At 38.3% G+C, this 20,617-nt stretch overlaps 1 protein-coding gene across 1 annotated transcript in view; it reads right to left on the bottom strand.

Moving 5' to 3' along the window:
* Positions 1–3,015: 3,015 nt before the first annotated feature.
* Positions 3,016–20,617, bottom strand: part of lrrc4cb (leucine rich repeat containing 4C, genome duplicate b) — a 58,443-nt gene continuing 40,841 nt past the window's right edge. Inside the window, exon 2 of the mRNA XM_086072200.1 lies at positions 3,016–8,019. Within this exon, the coding sequence (XP_085928326.1) occupies positions 6,097–7,992 (1,896 nt within the window). The 5' untranslated portion in view covers positions 7,993–8,019 and the 3' untranslated portion in view covers positions 3,016–6,096. The remainder of the gene's footprint in view (positions 8,020–20,617) is intronic.

The following is a 20,617-nucleotide window of genomic DNA, read 5'->3' as shown; positions in this document are numbered from 1 at the left end:
CTGAGCAGCATATTTTGTTCATAGATTGAGTTTAAATCTGCTGAGTGGTGCCACTCAATTAAGCTGCAGATCAACAGGTGCAGCAAAAAAAAAAAAAAAGATTCTTAATTTTATTGATTCATACTATATTAAAATCTTGAGTGATATTGTTTGTGTTGCTAAAACAGGTCATGATTGTATAACAACCACTGTAGATGTAATTTCAGGAGAATGTACCTTCCAATATCTTGCTTGTAAACAATTGTTAATCATTTAAGCAGTATCAACCTTCGCGGACAACCGCAGTCGTTAGGCTTCTTTCTGTTGCTCTCAACTTCATTTATTCACTCCAGGAAACTAAAATTAACTGCAATGCATTCAAATACTGTGTGTAAGCTTTTTTTCATTTTAGTATAACAATTTTCTTTAAGTTTATCTGAGAGCAGTGGTTCTTAACCTGGGTTCGACCAAACTCTCAGGAGGTACTGTGTTTAGGGAATTTAGTGCGCTCAGTAGTCAACTTAAGACTCTTGTGATGGTACGTGATGTAATTTCTTTATTATTGTAATCTCTTCATAATGTATCGAGCACAAAAAGAAAGTGGTCATACAAGTACAGTGGTACCTCGGAGTTTGAACATAATTCGTTCCTGCGAAGTGTTCAAAGTCCGAATTGTTCAACCTCCAAAACATTTTTTCCCATAGGAAATAATGTAAATGCAATTAATCCGTTCCCAAGCTCCAAAAACGGAAAATTCCCATTTTAATTTCTATTTATGTTTTTTACATTTACAGTACAGTACAGTATTTAAACAATAAAAATACCTTACCTTTTTTGCTGTAGTGTGATAGCATCAGTGGATGATAAATGCTATGGTAATGCTAGCTTTAGTTCAGTGCTGAGTTTGTGTATTTTACATTGGGCATATTGTTTGACTATTAAGCGGTCCTTGCGTGTGTTGTTTAACGTCAGGCACGTTGTTGAACAGCTAAGGGGAGTCCTCGTGCCAGTATTTACAGAAGTAGTCACGGTAGTCACAGCGGCGCGATAATCTCCTTCCTAATTCCACTATGGTTTGTAGCACGGTATGTTTTTCTTTGCTGCCACTGACCCATAGCCCATAGCGAAGAAAATTGTCGTGGAAAAATCAAAATGCATTCGCGAGTATGAAGCACCTCCGGGAGTATTCACGATCTGGCTGGAAATGAGCAGTGCATCGTCTCAACTACCGCAACGTGAGCATTCGGCATTGCTCGGCTTCGCTCGGCTTCGCTCGGCTTCGCTCGGCTACCCGTTTTCAAGGTATGTTCGGCTTAGCTTGCTTGCTTCCGAAAATGAGTTCAAACTCCGAGGCATTTTTTACTCAGATTTTTGGGTTGAAGTCCAATTTGTACGAGTTCCGAGACGTTCAAACTCTGAGGTTTACATGTATTACAGAAAGTATGGTGTTCCACTGCTGTTTTCATTGTATCTCCTGCCTCTGGGTTCCATCTTAACAAAATAGCAGTGGTTAATTTAAAGTGCTCTATAAATATCAAATACAGTTGAGTGATGGGAGTCATTAATATATTAATTATAATTAGAGGTGTCAAAACTATGCTTAAAGTAAGTCTTATTGTTTGAGAATGTTTCATTAAGTTATATAGGGGTAGGAGTTAAAAAGTGTTTACTTTTTTCTACTCCTTTTTTTTCAAACATGTATATAGGTTATGTTTTATATGATTTTTAATATCTTTGAGTAGATTTTTTTGTTTTCTTTTATATATATATGTGTTTGAAAAATACAATTCTAGTCAAAAATTCTAATCAAAAATTCTAATCAAAAATTCTAATCAAAAATTATATTCAAAAATTCTAATCAAAAATGTGTGCGTTAATTTTGAGTAAATTTAAAGTTATTTTAATTCCACTATTTTTTTCGAACGCACGATTAATGACCGCCCCTTACTTGGAAAGCCTGTACTGGGGGAATTCTACGTCCGCCTCAAAATTCAGCAGTACATTTAATAATAATGCATATATTTGTGGAGACTGGGGTCAAGTTATATTTTACAATTTTAAAAATTTGCAGAATTTCACAAGTAACTTCATGTTAAAGATTAGGTAGCGCTTAATATTAAAAGAAAAATGCACTGAGCTGTCACCAACATCTTCCAAATGCAATTATGCCATATAGTGGCAGAAAAATGACCTCAACACAAATCAATATCACACTAATTTTTTACAGTACAGTACATCTTTTTAATTGTAACCCAATTTTATGAATTATTATGAAATTACTGTATAAACAACTAAAAGATGAAGCCATATTACTATTAGTTTAAAAAAAATTCCCCACTTTCTGTTAACAACTGTATTAAAACTTTATTGTACATTTTATGGTACGTTTAGAACAGATATACAAATTTGCAATTCATCGCGAGTTAACTATTGATGTCATGTGATTAATTACGATTAAAAAATGTAATTGCCTGATACCCCTAATTATAATAGTTATTAATAATTGTTAATATATTAATTTTTTAAAGAGTAAAATATATATATTAATCAAACATAATATATTACCTTGGATTCACTTTATTCAATTGTGCGTTACCACTTGAACTTCAATTAAGTTGGTTCAACTATTGTCTTTTTAGATTGTATGTCTTGAATTTGAAGATTGTTTTCCCTTTGTTTTAATAAAGAAGGGTTCGGTGAATGTGCATGGGAAACTGATGGGGTTCAGTACCTCCGACAAGGTTACAAACCACTGTCGTAGAACAAATGTAAGCACTGAGTTGTTCTGTTTTGTATCCAGATGTGACTTGCTATAGATTCAAAGAAGGCCTTCCAAGGTAGAAAGTCATAGAAGATTAAACAATGTCTACCAATATGTGACAAGAGAAATATCACTTTCTTTGCCTGGCGCAGAAAGATCATTTCGCTATAATTGCAAAAGCTATAGCATGCCTTTTCAAAGCGCATTCCTCTAAATTATGTAGTCTGCTTGAATATTTATGCCCGTGTTCATCGGAAAATGGAATAAAGGGAACAAAATACTGACAACATGATGATGATATGCTCCGTGAAAGCTATTAGGAAAAAAATGCATTTTATTCATATTCATGTACAGTATGAACTACAATCTCAGGTATTAATAAGTGGACTTCATCCGCAGAGAAATTAGCTGGACTTATGAGAAGCACAGTCTCTTTCTGTTCTTACCCCCCACACCCCCACCACCCATTTTTTTCCCTGCATTTTTTAAACAATTGAAGCACATGTAAAATTATGAGCTCAATAATTTTTTTTGCATTATATTTTTGAAAATATTTTTTTTTGTAGAAATGTAACCATTTGATGGTTGCCCTCTCCAAAAACGAGAGAGAATATCCCTACATCCAGTAACCCTCCCAATACATACACTGTTGGCAGAATAACTCACATGAATTGTATCACCTTGGCTTGGGTTTTGCACAAAAATCAAGACCACTCTGCTGGTATTTCATGTCCAACATTCTACACAGCAGTCTTAGTTTTGTCCCACAATAGCCCTCCACATCAGTACAGTTTGCTCATGTACATAATTCTACCAATGCAGAAAAAATGCATTAAATCTGGAAAAAAAAGCAAAAATCTCAACCCTCATTCTCAAATATGTATGAATATAAAATCCCAGCTGTTTTAATTATAGCCAGCATCAACAATGAATCGATAGTCACCAAAAGCAGTGAAAAGAAACTGAGCACCAAAACAGAAAACTGGAAAAGGGAAAGAATGGTTCACACATTTAACGTGATTATTGATGCCCACATCATTCATAACACCAGCAGAAAAGCAGACATTTCTAATCCATTTTTGCAGTGTGCACCCACACATCGGTCTCCTAATGTATATTTTGCTTCCATCAAATTTGTTATTGAGAACTAATGGAAAAAAATGCGGGTGACTAACTGATCAGACGCAGATGAGTTTTTGAGTGATGGGCCTTTATTATATTCTCCCTATAAACCGGGCTTGCAGTCCTTACTGAATTTAAAATCAAAAAAGGAAGGGGGCAATGGAAATATAAACTGGTCACATTTTCAAATCAGCCAGCACTTTATTTCATTTAAAAACATGAAGCTGCAGAGTGCTCTGCAATGATGACGTCATTTGTTTTACTGGAATTCTATTATTCCATCTGTAAATGCCAATTATGTTATTTCAACTTTAGAAATACATAATCACTGTTATCTGTGTAATCTTCACCAGGAAATCAAAATAAGCTTGTTGAACAGACGACCATTACTGACAAGTGAAAGGCATATCTACTACATCTTACTTTCTGCACAAGATCACCGTTTCCATGGCGACAGTCTGATGGCTAGTTTTGCCTCCTTATACCTAATCTATTTTTTATTGGTCTTCCTTCATATCTTCCATATTTCTGTTTGAAGACCCCTCATGACCGTTGTGGGTTTATCCTTCCTCCACACACCTGCTGTTCTTCCTTTTACCTTTACAAATAAAATAAACACCAGATTACTGAGACAATGTTCTGATGGACTATGAATGATGCAGCATCAAAGCGTATCCTTTTTTTGTTGTTGTCTGAAAACAATGACACAGAGCTGCAGGGTTTGCTTCCATATCAAAGTTCTCAACCTCTGCCCGGCATAGGGATGGTGAAAAAGCCCGATACTGTTTGGTTATCACTTTTCCACTGTTGGTCTGCAAATGAAGTGCTGATGCAGTTTAATGAGACGTAACCCATCTCCCCTTTTTTGTGCCAGGTCCCTTGCTGCTTCACTGAGTCTGTTAGCCCTGTCTGCATTGGTCCGACAGGGTCACACTACATTACAAAGCTGCCTCATTTGCCTCTTTATCTGTACCAACAGATGGACTATCAGCACATGAGCTCGTGTGACCCCAGGGTGATGGCGAGGTAACGCGACACTGCATGGACATACATCATAACTGGGTTAAAAGGGAGGCTACTGACTGCAGCCTTATGCTCCCCTTCATTTTCTCTAGCAATATTCTGCCGTCGTGCGACACATGCCGACGGCTAAAGCGAGACAAATGAGACATGGCAAGGGGTGGGGAACGTCCCTGAATTAAGCAGCAGAGACAATCAAAGGACAAGCATGAGGACGGACAAGGGGAGGGAGTATATAAGAACATCAGAAAACTAACAGAAGGAAATAATTAAGAATCAAAGTGTAAATAATGGCTAAATGGAGGAGTTTCTCATTATATTACAATAAATGATATATGGCTGCTTAAGGTGCCACAGGGGGAAATGCACATACTAATATGACTGCTTTCGTCTTCAGAGAAGCAGGCTTCCCTGTGATATCATCAAGAGCTTTCCCATCAAAAGATTCTCCTGAATGGCAGCTTGAACAGCATGATTATGAAAATTAACTCATCTTATGCTGGGAATGGTATAGACAGCTGCCTCAATGTGAACACTGTAAACTGAACGGCAAGCTAATTAATGTCTGTAAACACTAAAACAATCAGCTGAGACCATGGCTGGACTGGCACAAAAAAAATGGCCCTGGTACTTTGACTTAAGCCCACCAGCCCGACCCAGCCTGACTCCTGACCACCCCTGCCTAACACATAGTTCTGCCACTGATATTGATTGATGTTGGTTCAGTTCGGTTGTAAAACGGAGGAAAACAATAATTAAAAAGCACTGCATCGGCCTCAGAAGACGCCGGCCCACCAGGCATCTGCCCTGTACGCCAGGTGGCCAGTCCAGCCCTGGCTGAGACCAAATAGCTAATTAAATGACCTTATTTATTTGTTTCAGAATAAGACCTACATTCGGCAAACCATTCTTTTCCTTGTGCAATATTACAGAGAGAGAGGGACCGAAGGAGATAAAAGAGAAAGGAAAACAAGCTAAAAAGCTATCACAATGAATTTTTGTCTTTTGTCACCAGACATAGTTTTTAAATAAATAATCTTTGTGTTTTTAAAGACACTTAATAAAGTATCATTTGTGGTCCCTTTGCCAAATGTTGATTTTGCACTGTCATTGACATGAACTGTGTTCATGTCGTATTGCAGTCATTTTTCTTCTTTGTGGTGTCCTTTGTATTCTTAAAACTGCTCCTGTTGAGTATGATGTGAAATGCAGGCTCAGATTTGGGTCTCTTGTACATTGTCTTTTGAACAGGCTTGAATCAATAAATGTTCCTGTGCGGTAGAGCTGTGTATGGTACTGAGCATAGAGGGGTGGTGATAAGTGCTCTTGTAGCTGTTGTAGTGGTTGTAGTGCTCCAGTGGGGGCAGCGATAGGTGTCTGTCAATAGCAGCAACACCTGCGAGCTCTTCTTCAACGGTAATGACTTCCATAGAGGAGGCCGGCCCATCGGGATCCTGTTGGTTATGCTGCTTCCTCATTTTGTAGAAAATAACAAGGAGAACAGCGGCCATAAGTGTGATGGCCACAAAGCAGCCAATGATAATCTTGGTGGTTTTCATCACCTCATCCAGGCCGTTGAGGGCTCCCTCGCCATCCAGATCCAAAACCGGAATGGTGTAAGTCCTCTCCGTGGTCCTGGTTGAAACTGGAGTCGTTTTCGTGGTCGAGGAGGACACCCAACCAAACGGGGGTAGCGGAGTGTGGCTATCGTCACCCGGGGTCTCGATGGTCTCCACCGTGACTGTTGTGAAATAGGTCACCCCGCTGTTTTCCACCGAAGTGACATTGAGCACGGCCGAGGCGGAGATGTTGCCCGCCGCGTTGCTGACCATACAGGTGTACGTCCCGGTGTCTTGCATGGTGACGCTGGTGAAGTTAAGTGTGCCATCGTTGAGGACAGACAGTCGCACTTTGTAGGCCCCGTGCGTCACCAGGGAGCCATTTGGCGTGAGCCAGCTGATGGATGTCAAGGAGCTCGTACGACATTTGAGCTCTGCACCCATGCCTTCTGTCACATTCAAGTCAGACGGTGGCTCGACTATGACAGGAACATCACACTGGAAGTAGCTATGATCCAATTCTCCAATGTAGCGACCTTTAAAGAGCGTGGGAGTATGACAACGGGCACAGCAACTTGTATTGGCGGGTACGGACTCCTTTAGCCACCAACTGAGCCACAGGATGTCGCAGTTGCAATTCCAAGGGTTGTGGTGAAGGTGGACCCGTTCCATACGATGCAAAGGTGTGAAGAGGTCATGTGGAAGAAAGGTAAGGTTGTTGTGAGCAAGGTTAAGCTCCACTAAGGACTGCAAGTCGTCAAAGGAATTCCTCTCAATTGTTTGGATCTGGGCGTGCATCATCCAGAGCTTCTGCAGGTTCACCAATCCTGTAAATGAGCTTGGCTTGATAATGGTCAGCTGGTTTCCAGACATTTCCAGTTCTTCCAGTCTCACCAGTGGTAAGATGTTAGGGATCTCCTTCAGGTTGCACATTCCCAAATTCAAGTAGCGCAAATTGCTCAAGTCTTTGAAGGCTCCATCGGAAATGTAGGAGAGACGTTTGAGCTCACCTAAGTCCAACCTTCGAAGCGAGGGAACTCGGTTGAAGGCATAGGACGGTATACTTTCAATAGGGTTGTTTCGAAGCCACAATTCCTTTAGCTTGGACAAATACTCAAATGCTCCATTGGGGATTGTCGTGAGTCGGTTATCAAAGAGTTCCAAGGTGTTCAAGCTCGCCAGTCCATTAAAGGCGCCGATTTCAATGTTGCGGATGTGATTCTTGCTCAGCTGCAGAATCTCCAGGTGGCGCAGATGTTTGAAACTGTCCACCTTGATAACCTGTATGAGGTTGTCCTGGAGGTTCAAGTAGCGGGTGTTGGTGGAGATACCATCTGGCACGTCCCGTAGACTGCGACGGGTGCATATGACTTTGCTGAACTGGTTACTGCACGAGCAGACAGAAGGGCAGGTCTGTGCGCGAACTAGTCCGGCCACCACCAAGATCTGAAGGGCCAAGAGTAGCACAAAGAGGGGGTTGGACAGTGCCCCCTTTAGCCTACGACTTCTCATTGTCTGGCGCTGGAAGGAGGAGATCATTTTGTTCAGCATTCATAGTTCATCTGCTGTTTGAGTTTTCTGTAACACAAAAAGAAAACAAATAACTTGGTGAGAAGCACAAATTTGTATTTGGAAGAGTGTATTACAAAGTTCTGACATTGTAAAGAATATATTGTTTTTGACTTCTATTGTGGTGAAGTGTTGTTCATATGCCAAAGATGCTCTTCACTGCCTCCTATATTCTGGGAGACTATAGACTACAGTGGGGCAAGCCACACACAGTATGAAACATAGATATCTGTAAGAACACAAGTGTCGTCACTGGTCGGCCATCTTTGGTCAGGGGACTGCTCTGGTGCACTGTGCTGTTGGTGGTAGGGTAGATGATATACTTACTCAACTCGTAACTCGCTGAAATATTGACAGATTTAGAATCATTTATTATTATTTTTTTTTTTAATGCGACATAGCTGTTTGTGTCATCTCTTCTGTTATATTTAACCTAAAAAATGAAAATCAGCTGAGAATTTGAGAGAGTGGAAGAATCTAAAGCTATTTCAAAGTCCGTGGTCCATTGACTGTATTGTTATTAGTGCTCGAGCAGCCCTGTCCCAAGATGGCCACCCTGTGACGATGTTACTCATTGGCTCACAGCACGCACGGGCTTTCTAGTGTTCTTATAGATATCTATGGTGTGAAATGCTACAATCCGCCAACATAAAAGAAGAAGTACATTTTTAAAACTTAATTTGAGCTGGTCACATCGCTTAATAAAGTTTGTTTATTTGAAAACAAATATGTCACCATCACAATAGTGACGGTAATTTAGTGATGATGGAAGCGCGGTTAAAATAACGATAACAGATTGCCAATCAGATTGCCAATTACAATTTGGTTCGGCTTGAAATAATGGTGGATTGACGATGACGTACGGGTATATCAGCCATTGATGAATGACAAATGATGGACCTTCAAAGTTCATTGACGTGCACAGCTCTGGAATTATGGAGGAGGTGGGGATTATGGTAAAACATAATTGGATACACCTGCACACTCTCAAAAATCTAGTAAAAGATCAATATTGTAATGTTTAATTTTAGGTTTGCATTGCACTGCATTTTATCATAATAATAGCTGTTTCTGTCTAAAATATTTAATATTAAAAAAAAAAGTAATCAGAAGGGCAAACTAATAAACACACTATCACGTTTAATTGAAAATGAACTTCAATCCTTTTATTTATTTTATGAAAGGAGGAGCTGTCCAATACATTTACGATGTAATGAGAACTGTTGCCTACCTGACATTTGTCTGGCATTTGGCATGGCAGGCGCAATGACCCATTTACATTTAATTACAGTCCAATTCATCACCACAACAACAACCAAATCGTGAATTTTAAGTGACGAAACAGCAAAGTGGCTTGAAAACGGCAAATTCACGTTCATTTTTCTCCTTCTCACACAATAACATTACTTAAGACTGCATAAATGAATACATGAATGATAGCATTTTTTTTGAAATTGATCATTAAAAACACAAAAATAGGCATGTGTGTGTGCTTAGGAATTTGCTTGCAGAGCACCAAAAATAGACCAAGACATTCAAATACCATATATAATGTACAACTGCAGGCACCAACTTTAGTTCATACAGCATGATTGATGTGTTAGCACCCCTTATTATGTTGTGCCCTACAAGCAACCTACGCGCATATCAACCCAGTATAGCAAACATATCACGTGCGATATGCTGAGCAGATACAGCAAAATAGGTCACTACATTTTCAGAATTTGCTCGTTTCCGGATTTAGTGTTGCCTTGACTTTCGAACCTGACATCCCAATTTGCCTGTTAATCATCTGCTTTCGTCAACTCACAGTCAAGACGTACTGTATGTATATTATGACAGATGTTTGCTAAACTGGAAAAATTGTCAACTCAGGCGGAACTGTCCTCTTGTAATACTGAGTGGCTGGATTAATCAATATAAAAGGTGCATGTAGCTTGGTTTTTTTCCAGCCAGGCCGCCATGCTACTGCAGCATTGGGAAGCTGCAGAGGGACAAATCTGTGTTGGAGAATGAGATGGAATGAGGCCTCCCACTGGCAAGGGCTCATTTTATCTGTCTGGAATCACAAACACTTTGCACTACCACATAAACACAGCAATTGTTGTCCATAGCAAACACCATGGCAAGATTCATCGGCCAATAAAATGTTTCTGGTTCCATTTTACTGTAATGCTTATGAAAAGTGAATGAAGTGATGATTGTGTTTTGTTCATAGGCAGCAATTATACAGTAGACTTGGATATATGCCTCGTTCATATTTATGTATTTTCTATCCGCTTACATTTTAACAGGAAAATCCCTTCGCACATAAAGAGAATACTAGAAAACAAATAGATCCAATCCAACATTCTCTCCTAATTGAATCTGGACAGCTCAAATGTATTTAGAGCCTCTAAAAGCAGTTTGCTGTTCACATCTAAAATCCTGGCTTCAACATAAACCCATAGACCCACATTTACTTTTGTGCCAGCAGCCACTGGCATTATGGCTGATGTTACTGAGATTTATATATTCATCGCCTAGAACAAGTCTGTCACAAAAGCGCTGTGGTGACAATTGCCCTGTTGAGGGTTGATAAAAGAAAAAAATACGGATCACAAATTCAAAAACCAAACGGAAATGTTTTTACAACTTGCAGCTTTTGTGTTTTGGTGCTGTGGTAGGTGCAAAGGCAAATGTTCCATTTTTTTCACAAACTATGTGTGGAAACATGTGTGCACTAGTATAATGTAGTGTATAATGTGTAAAGCAAGGCGCGAGTCTAAGTTTGTGTATCTTTTTGCAGACCTGTAAAAAATAAAATAAACTTTAAACTACCTACGCCAATAGCTAGACGTGGTTTCAGCAGGCGTAAAGTTTAGTCTACTTTTAGCCACCAAATTGACAGGTTGGCCGGGCACATGTGAAAAAAACCACCTTCAGTAACCCAAAAACGGCCAACATCGCACAGAGAGACGCACCTAATTCCAAAAAGGTACATCGAGGACTGCACCAGGATTAGAATACGCCAGTTTTTACGCTTGAGCGCAGTTGTGCTGTCTACAAACACAAAGCCCTAAAAGTTGATTCAGCTTCCTAGATAGCAAAAACAAAAAACAAATAAAACATGGTGCATAGTTATTTGTTATACTCTTCAACGAGGAAAGAAAGAAAAGCAGAAGCAGTAATGATGAATTTCCTCATTCTGTCTTGGCACCTCAGCCAATAATTTACTTTTATTTTATGCTAACGGTGGTATATGCGAGTGTTCTTATGACTACGCTCGGCTAGGATTAAGACTATTGTCGAAAAAATGTTGCTAATAAACATGTCGCCAATAGTCATGCCTTTCTTGATTTAGGGAAACTATAAGATTTAATTCAGGTGGAAATGTGTTATACAAGCAATAAGTAAGTGGGATCCCAAGGGTACAATCTATTTTTACTCTGGTCACTTTTATAGGACGCTATCTATGAATGTGCCAACAACAAAAGCAGATGAGGTTTGAGAGCTGATATTCAGTATTATGCCAAAGTCTAGCAAAGCCCCTAATTAAAAAAGCAACAAACAATCTGAGAGCAAAGTTTAATTTGAATGGTTTTCGACGGCAAATTAATTCCAGCATCTGAGAGATTCTCAACATATTTTCTGCTCTGCTTGACACTATGCAGCATTTTCAATGTACAGTATATATTACTGAAGTTGAAGAAAAATAATTAAATTATGTGTAGGACCGTAATAAACTGCACCCTGCAGTTAGTGATTTTTTTTTCTTAGTCGGAGCTTCATATGTGGCAGAAGTATGTGTGAAATCACTTCAGTAATATGAAATTTGACACGTCTCTCCTCATGTCACCACTTAGACACCTGCTGCTGAGCTTAATGCTATTTATCCTGCTCATTTAACACATTACAGATTAATTACATTTGCAAACATTCAATGCATGTGTTGGCTGAATCTTGGTGGGTGAAAATGTTTCACTTCACAATCCATATGGATATTTACAAGGTTGTCATTTTCACACCCTAAAGTTGATCAGTCTTTCAAATGTCATAAGATTACTAATCAAAATCTAGGTCCATACAGTATTTAATGCTCTAAAATGTCAAACAATACAAGCTCTCTAGGGGTTTTTGATGGTGTGTTATGCTGATGTATGATTGTTTCTTCTTTTTTTGCACACAGTTTAAATTCAACTAGTTACACTAAAACACTTGTGATATTTATGTGCAATATGCTTCGGCCCATAAGCGTTAGCTTAAAACTGTCAATATGATTTATGCCCGATGCCCTCAAATGTACAAAATAATAGCTTTATGGTTTCCAGTGAAACAATGGCATACTTTACACTCAGAATAGGCCAATGTCATAGAATCCAAACCGTTTATCATGAGCATGGGCTCAAGGGGCTGGAGGAAAATGCCTCGACTAATTTATGAGCTAGAATGTTGCAATTGTTCTGATAAATGACACTTAACGAACAAGCTTGTTTGCAGAGAGAGAAAAGGGAACAGATGTTTTTTCATGGCAAACGACACAATGAGGTATTACAGTTGACCTTTCTGACCTGAGTTTAACCTCTGCCATCCCCTTAGGGCAAGCACTATCCCAGATGGGACAATCATATTATTGAAAATGATCCCAATTCTAGATGACTTGTCGCATTCCCCCATCCATGTGACAGAGGATATTAAATTAAAACAGGCACTAAACTGAGAGCAATCAAACTGCCATCTGGAATTATGGTCAAACTGACAACCCCCCCCCCCCCCCCACACACCCCTTCCAAAAAAAAAGGACTACTAATTTGCTTGTTATACTATATTGTGTCAAAATGCCAAATGTTAAATACACAAAGCACTTTGACCAATGCACTGATCAGTTGTTTTTAATTCTTCATGAAGCTTGATCATGACCTAAAAACATGGGAACTATTATACTATTTATAGAGCATACCTATTTATTTCCGTTAATGTTTTATGAGCACAGAATCAAGAAAAGTGGCTTGTACAAAGATAATGATGTGCAGTTTGTTAAACGAGAGAGATTTTAGCAGTTTATGTTATCCTTTGTTTGAATAGATATTCACTGTTTTATTTTCTATAAATCACAATATGGAATATGCCAATGTGGGGAAGGGCTGGTATATTTCACCATTTTCACCAATATAGTGAAAGAGGGGAAGTAATTGAATGGTTTAGTGACACTCATCAAGTGATAATTCAATTCCTAATCAGACCTTACCTTATGCTGCCTCCATTATGATAATTGCATGGGCTAAATCATTGTCCGGGGACTTCCATGGATGTTTGTATGCGCTCTGCAGAGAAGATTAAGACAGAATGCCCGCATGGCTGAGGATGAGGGCACACTTAGTATTCGTGTCACTTGTTTAGCCCACCTCTTAGAGTGTAGGTGTATACGAGGCAACACGGCAGTGGAGAAAGTCTTGGTAAGCGGTTGCACAAATATGGTTTGACAGTCTCATTGCAATTACTCACTTTGGGGATGAGGGAAAATAATCTAGCACGTTCCTAAATTTGGGGATGTATGCAGTCCTGTCAGAGAACATGAGCTGCCAGTCCTACAAGTGTTAACCACATGATATATTATTTATTATATATATATATATATATATATATATATATATATATATATATATATATATATATATATATATATATATATATATATATATATATATAAATATATATTTGTTTTTATTTTATTTCATTCATTCATTCATTTATTATTACTACTACATGCTTTCTAAAATAATAATTATTTGGTAATTTGACCAAGATTCCCAATTTAATCCATGTTATGTAATTTGCTCTAGTTTAGTCATGTTTAGAAGCTACTGTTTTGACATGTTTTTATTATATATATATATATATATATATATATATATATATATATATATATATATATATTTTTTTTTTTTTTTAATTTATTTTTATTTATTTTTTTCTGGACCTCTGGGTGCTAACAGATTCTGCAACGGCTTGCATTTGCATGCATAAAATACATGTCCTTCGTTATCACTTATTAACACATAATGGCAGATGTATGAATTACAACGTAACATTGAAAAGAAAAAAGATACAACAGCATTTGGAATTAGGCTTCTAGTGAATACTATTTGAGTGGGGCTCTATCACAGTACTAAAAATAATTGATAAAGATAAAATGCTGCGACTAATGCAACTAAAAATAATACAGTACTCCTACTAACACAATAAATGTGCTTCGATAAACTATCATTGTTAATACTTATTAATTGTATTTGTAAATTCTTCGAGAGACAGTTCATGAATGATACCAGTTGCGTTGACAGGCTGAGAATGGCAGCCATTCCACAGTGTCACATGGAAAATGACACAATGACACCATGAAGCTTCAATGGCCGGCCTTGGCAGAGTGCCTCTCCTTCCTGCAAATTGCCGAGGGCTCGCCGTGCTCAGTCACAGCTATTCTTGTCAAGCTATTCTAGTTTGCAAATTGACTGAATGGAAGGTTGGAATGGAATGCTCTCTAGGGCTTGGTGTGCACATTGGGGTGAAATAATACTGACAAAAGATGTCATCATATAGCATGTGCTTCAGTCTTTTGACCCTTGTCATTTTACTACTAACACACCTGGAATAATGATAATATTCTGTGGTACTGTCAAGAACGGTCACAGTCTGTTCTGTGATCCTCGTCAAAGTCCATTTGGACAATATGATTACTTTTTTCCCCCAAATATTCTAGCCTAATATGATTACTTAAATACAATGAAAACACAACTCACTTTCTAGTACATTGTGCACTTCACACGTCTCACTCTTTAATACCAAGTGTCACACAAATAGAGTAATTCCTGATTTATCGCAGGAGACACATTTTGTAGCCACCAAGTACTTACAGGGAGTCCTCGAGTAACGTCCGCATTTTGACTTAAGTCGGATTTCACCATTAAAGTCAATATTTACATAAAAATACTTTGTACAGTATTTAAAAAAAAAAAACATATTTGCACGACCCAGAAAGGCCGGAACCAAAATGTTTTGTTTCTGCATGGACATCGATTGCTGACGGACGGCAGAGCGGAGCTAATTCAAACTTAAACACGGAAACGTGACGCGCCGGATGGCGAGCCGACCTGCTCGATGGACGTCCGTTGCTGGAGGTAACAACAACACAACTTTAAATAACTTTAAAACAGCGTGATTACTGTGGGAAATTGACGAAAAAGAAAGAACGAGACATTGGCGCCGTAAAGTCGAAACAACGTAGGTCATGTACGACTTAACTCGAGGACTCTCTGGATTGTATCATTTATCTACATTTGAAAATACACTATAAGCTCAATTTAGGTAACTTGGGGTCGCCATCCACACATTCTGCACTATAGCAACTATGACTGACTGTGAATGTGTCATGTATGACTTTGGAAGTTAACGTATGAGGACATGAAATTGGCCGTCTATTTACTGACTAACGTTATCCACCGTAGTGTTCCGTGGGAATGTCAGTTGACAAGTACCAGCAGGTGTGCAATCTGTTACCGCTAACTGTACCGTTTGTGTAAAAACAACAACAAAAAAGCGAGTGGCAGTTTCCTCCATCCCTATTTTCAAACCACCTGTCATGAAATAGAAATTGCTTTAACTAGCGGTGGTAGCTAAATTCGATTAGATAACAATGTTTATATTAAAGGTGCATTGTGCCGTTTAAAAAAAATATGCTAAAAACTTTCATGTCTTCGTTTGTCAACTGTGGCTGTCGCTTTAAGATCGCGCACATACTCGCACACACGCCATGAACGAGCCTGACACAGACGCTGCAGTTAAGCTTTGGGCCAGAAGTGGCAGTCGCCAGTAAAAAAAAAGTGACCAACTACACAACATACAGTATATAACGTATAACATCAAATCAACCACAAATGTATTGTAAAACATCACAACATAACATATCTCACATCACAAATGGCAAGTATATGGCAGCTAACCAATCTGCCAACAAGTCCTCCAACAATAAAGACCTCCATATCGGCCATGTTGAATAGCGCAAAAATCCAAAAGCTGGACTCGAACCCGGCCCATCTGATCGGAAGACAAACACTGAGCTAAAATACCAGTCATGAATTTAGTGGGGGGGGGGGGGGTGTTAGTGTTGTTGGTTAATGGTTGGGGTTAGGATGAGACTTTCAGTGAGGTTGTATAGTACACGTTAAATTTTTACATGGGACACTAATGGTTGAGATTAGGAAGGCACAGTGAGGTTGAAAGCTACAAAACATGTAGACGACACTGAAACAATCACTGGCCAAGTAGCTCAGTGAGATAAGCATTGGTCAGAGGGGCACGGTTCGAGTCGGGTTCAACATGGCCGATAGAGGTCGCTAAACTAAAACACGTAACACGACCTATGTTTTCAAATTTATTGGAGAACTGTCTCAATCGGCAGCTATCTTGGAAGTGGCAAGTTTGCTAGCATACAGGCCTTCATCTTCACTCTACTCATTGTTTTCAAACATCAGATGGACTCATATGCACAACATCTGTCACAGCCGATTCAAATCAAACTTCTTTGTTTTACAAAAAGCTGCTCATATGTTTGCTGAGTGTTATCAAGCCAATGGCTATGAAACAAAGCAGGAGCTAACAACCTACAGAAGTAACACTTCTGATCAGTCATCCAACTAGATCCTGGTGAGAAGCTCTGGCGAAAATGAAAGTCTAGAACACTCACTAACTCCAGATGAGTCATTCATAAAATACAACCAGAGAGGTTTTGCTTAGAATGTGAAGGTGTGCAAGAAAAAAGAAAAAAAATCATATGCGAAGGATGTGACCTGTCAAAATATAGTTGACGGGGGAAAACTACGCACCTGTGTGGAAAATGAAACCAGATTGTATAATCAAGCCTTTCACATGTCCAGTTTCATTTAATATCAAACATTAATCAAAGATTGTACACAGATTTTGCACTTTGTGTACAATTTTACGTTTATGTTTTGTCTGTCCTTTTTTAATGAGGCCGCTCATACCTTTTGAATTGCACCTGGGGGATAAATAAAGGGTCTTGATTGCAAAATTACAGTGGCGTGTTTGCATTCTGTAAAGTGAGGCACTCAGATCTAGCATTACTCTCCCTCTTTGCATCCCTCCCCCTCGTTCCGAGGTCTCTCACCCACAGCCCAGGTAATGTCTTGCCACCTACTGCTCCTAATTATAGAGGAAAAAAAGAATGTATACATCTGTGACATTATTTCAGCTGATATGAGTGTTTCCCAACAACACTCTGCCTATGGTCTGCACCTTTTTTTTTTGTCAGGGAGTGCATCTACTTTTTAATCTGACCACATTATTTTTTATTACTCCTTTTGTCCTTTTTCATGTTGTTTTTTCTGTACGCTGACACAATATTCCCTTCCTTGTTTCCACCGAGCTGATAAGCAATTTGATCAAATATATTTCTTCCATGTTTTTTCTTTCTTTCTTTGCTTGTTGAAAACACTTAACAATGCAAATACAGAAATTTTCAAAATACATTTTGTAGATCTAAAGTAGGCTACAGTAAAATTATATATTTAATACAGATATTTAGACATCAATTGTGTCAATCATTAAATAAGGAAAATAACTGCCAACTGTGGCAATTGCAGCGTGTGGAGGAAATGTAGTTTGTACCCCCCAAAAAAAAAAAATCCCCAGCGTCTTTATAAAAGGTCTCTTAAGTACTGCACTTAACACACACTTGTGAAACATTCAATTGAAATTGGGAACTTGGAACTGAGTTTCAAATTCAATATTTTCTAAAGTATATCCAGAGTTTCTTGTTTTGACAAATTATGTGGACACCTTCAAAACATATGTCCTTGATTAAATATCTAAGGGAAATCTTCTGCACTTATCTATAAGCATGTGATGATACACACCATCCCTATAAGTACAGTGGAGGGTCGGGATAATTACAGTAACTGTTAACATAAACAAGAAGAAACACATTCAAAACCTTAAAAGCTTAACTGCCTCAGTCAATTTGATAATTTACCCCAGGGAGATGAGTTGCATACTGTAAAATAACATCAGTTCTGCAACAAGGATTCAAATCGTTTACAGCTATGACCACCCTTACATTCAGTTTGATTGCTTTAAACCCACAGACCATTATTCAATATATATCGAATCCCTACTACACGATGTTTGATTGTTTGCACCCCCACGATATCACACATCTTAATTTTTAATTTGTATGGAGTGTAGTTACTACATTGTGCTGCTACATCCCGCGTAATCAATCAGCGTAATAGAAGAATAGGAAGAAGAAGCAGAGAAGGTCCCCAACTAAATTCCAGTAAGAGTCGTTCCAACACAGCAGCGAGGATATATCCCTGTGAGTAAAGTATGCTATTTTTTATCCCATATAATTGCTTCTAACCAATGTTACTCACTACTTTTGTTAGTAAAATGTTTCCACTAATCCTCTTCAAAGTATTCTTTTTGAATTAAATAGAACCCAACATACTTGAAGTCATTGAGCTTAAACATTAATCCATCCATCCATTTTCGAAAGTGTGTCCTCATTAGGGTTGCGGATGCGCTGGAGTGTATCCCATAATAAACAGCGCACAAGGTGGGGTATAAGCAGGATTTATCTCTTGCCAATTGTAGGGCACATATAGACAAACAACCATTAACACTAAGGGCCCTATTTTTGTGCCCAGTGCAAGTCAAGCGCAAAGTGCAGTCGAAATGTGCACACGGGTGGACTTTTATTTCTTTTGGTATTTTTGCGGATGTGCTAGTTCTTATTTACGCCGTGGTGGGAGTGAACACAGCTGATGTAAAGTACGTTCATAAGGAACTACAAGAATGATGTAAAGTTGAAAGTTGGTGAAGTGGGCAATTGAAGGCCGCCTTCCACCAACTCACAAATAGTCGTGCCACAGGTGATTTTAAAATGATATTAAAGATGATTGTAATCATTTGTCATATTTAGCTGTTTTCATTTTTAGGAAGGAAATACAATGGCATTCGCCACACATATCCACAGAGCTAATAATCTGTCTGCCTGCATCTTGGTCAAATCCACAAAAATTGTATTATACCATCCGTGCCATAACTTAGATATGATTTTAGCTGGTTTAAAATGTAGTCTACTTTCAACAACTTAATTGTCAGGTGTGCCAGGAGCGTGTAAAAGAAAATGCCCAACATGGCACAGCGTGGTCTGCCAAATTCTCAAACATGCGAAAAGAGGCTTGCACCTGCACGAAAATCAACATGTGCCAGGGTTTATGACACCTCCACACAGATTGTCCCAATAAGCTTTAAACATGTTGACCGCTCTTGACCAAACATAAACAATTCATGGTAATGCTTTGCACTGTCAACCTATATTTATTTTATTATAAATCTGAAATGTTTGGTAGAGTGTAATTATTTGTTTATGGTTTGCATTAACAGTGTTTCAACATACAATAAAATCCAGTGAATAAGGGATATCACCCCCCCCCCCCCATCAAATATGATCCAAAATCGTCTCATTATACTACTGACAATTCCGAACATCTGGGCATTTCTGATATTTCCCAATTGCAACAAAATGCAAATTGCTTCCTTCATACAGTGACAACAAACCGCGGATGGTATTAGTTTTGTCTGTGACTATCATGCAAACCAGGCAGATTGTCATAGGAGTAAAACGACATTTCATCATATTTAGAAATCCAAATAATCCAACCATCCAAAGTCCAATGCTTTTTGCTTTTCAATGGAGGTTGAAGGTCATTTCACAGAGTTGACCACCATTTTGAATTGTGACGTAAGCTCAGAATTGTCAATACAGTACACGGAATTAGTGGTGGGAATTGCCGAGTACCTGGCGATTCGATTCATATCACGATTCATGTCACGATTCGATTCGATTCATCCCGATAGGAATCTATAAATTGATTATTGCGATTTCTTGAACTCAAATTTAGAAAATACAAATCAGTAAACTTGTACATGTACACTGTAAGATTTGTATGAAAATGTATTTATTTATCTGAAAATTCAGGCATATAACTGAGCCACTGCATTTAACAAACAGGCTGCAGTCTGTTTCATGTTTGAACAGCACTGAAATCAAATATTAAGGCTTAATGTTCCATTAATATAACATTCTTCCATGCTTAATGTGTGAATCCTAACCCTAAGTAAGACGTTTTGTTGAATATTTCCATAAACAATTGATGTTTAAAAATCGATTCGGCCGCATATTGAATCGATTCGAGAATTGCGTGCTGTAATTTTGCGATATATTGCAGAATCAATTTTTTCTAACACCCCAAATATATATATATATATATATATATATATATATATATATATATATATATATATATATATATATATATATATAAATACGTATGTCGATGCCAATGAGGATGCATTGCTACTCGAATTTTACTCTGAGGAGTCCCTATGTACGTAGGTAAATTGCCCATATACAATTTTACCTCTGTATACAAATATGCATCTTTTTGTATACTATTATAAGTTTATATGCAATTAAGGTCAGCATTTTGCATTAGACAAAAATGCACACACAGGCATCTGTGACTGCTCACCAACTACTACCAGTATCATT

Source organism: Leptonotus elevatus, chromosome 3 (assembly GCF_054856555.1).
Source record: "Leptonotus elevatus isolate MCC_2025b chromosome 3, RoL_Lele_1.0, whole genome shotgun sequence".
NCBI lineage: Eukaryota > Metazoa > Chordata > Actinopteri > Syngnathiformes > Syngnathidae > Leptonotus > Leptonotus elevatus.
The sequence above is the reverse complement of the archived record's forward strand: the minus strand, read 5'-3'. Positions and strand labels throughout refer to the sequence as shown.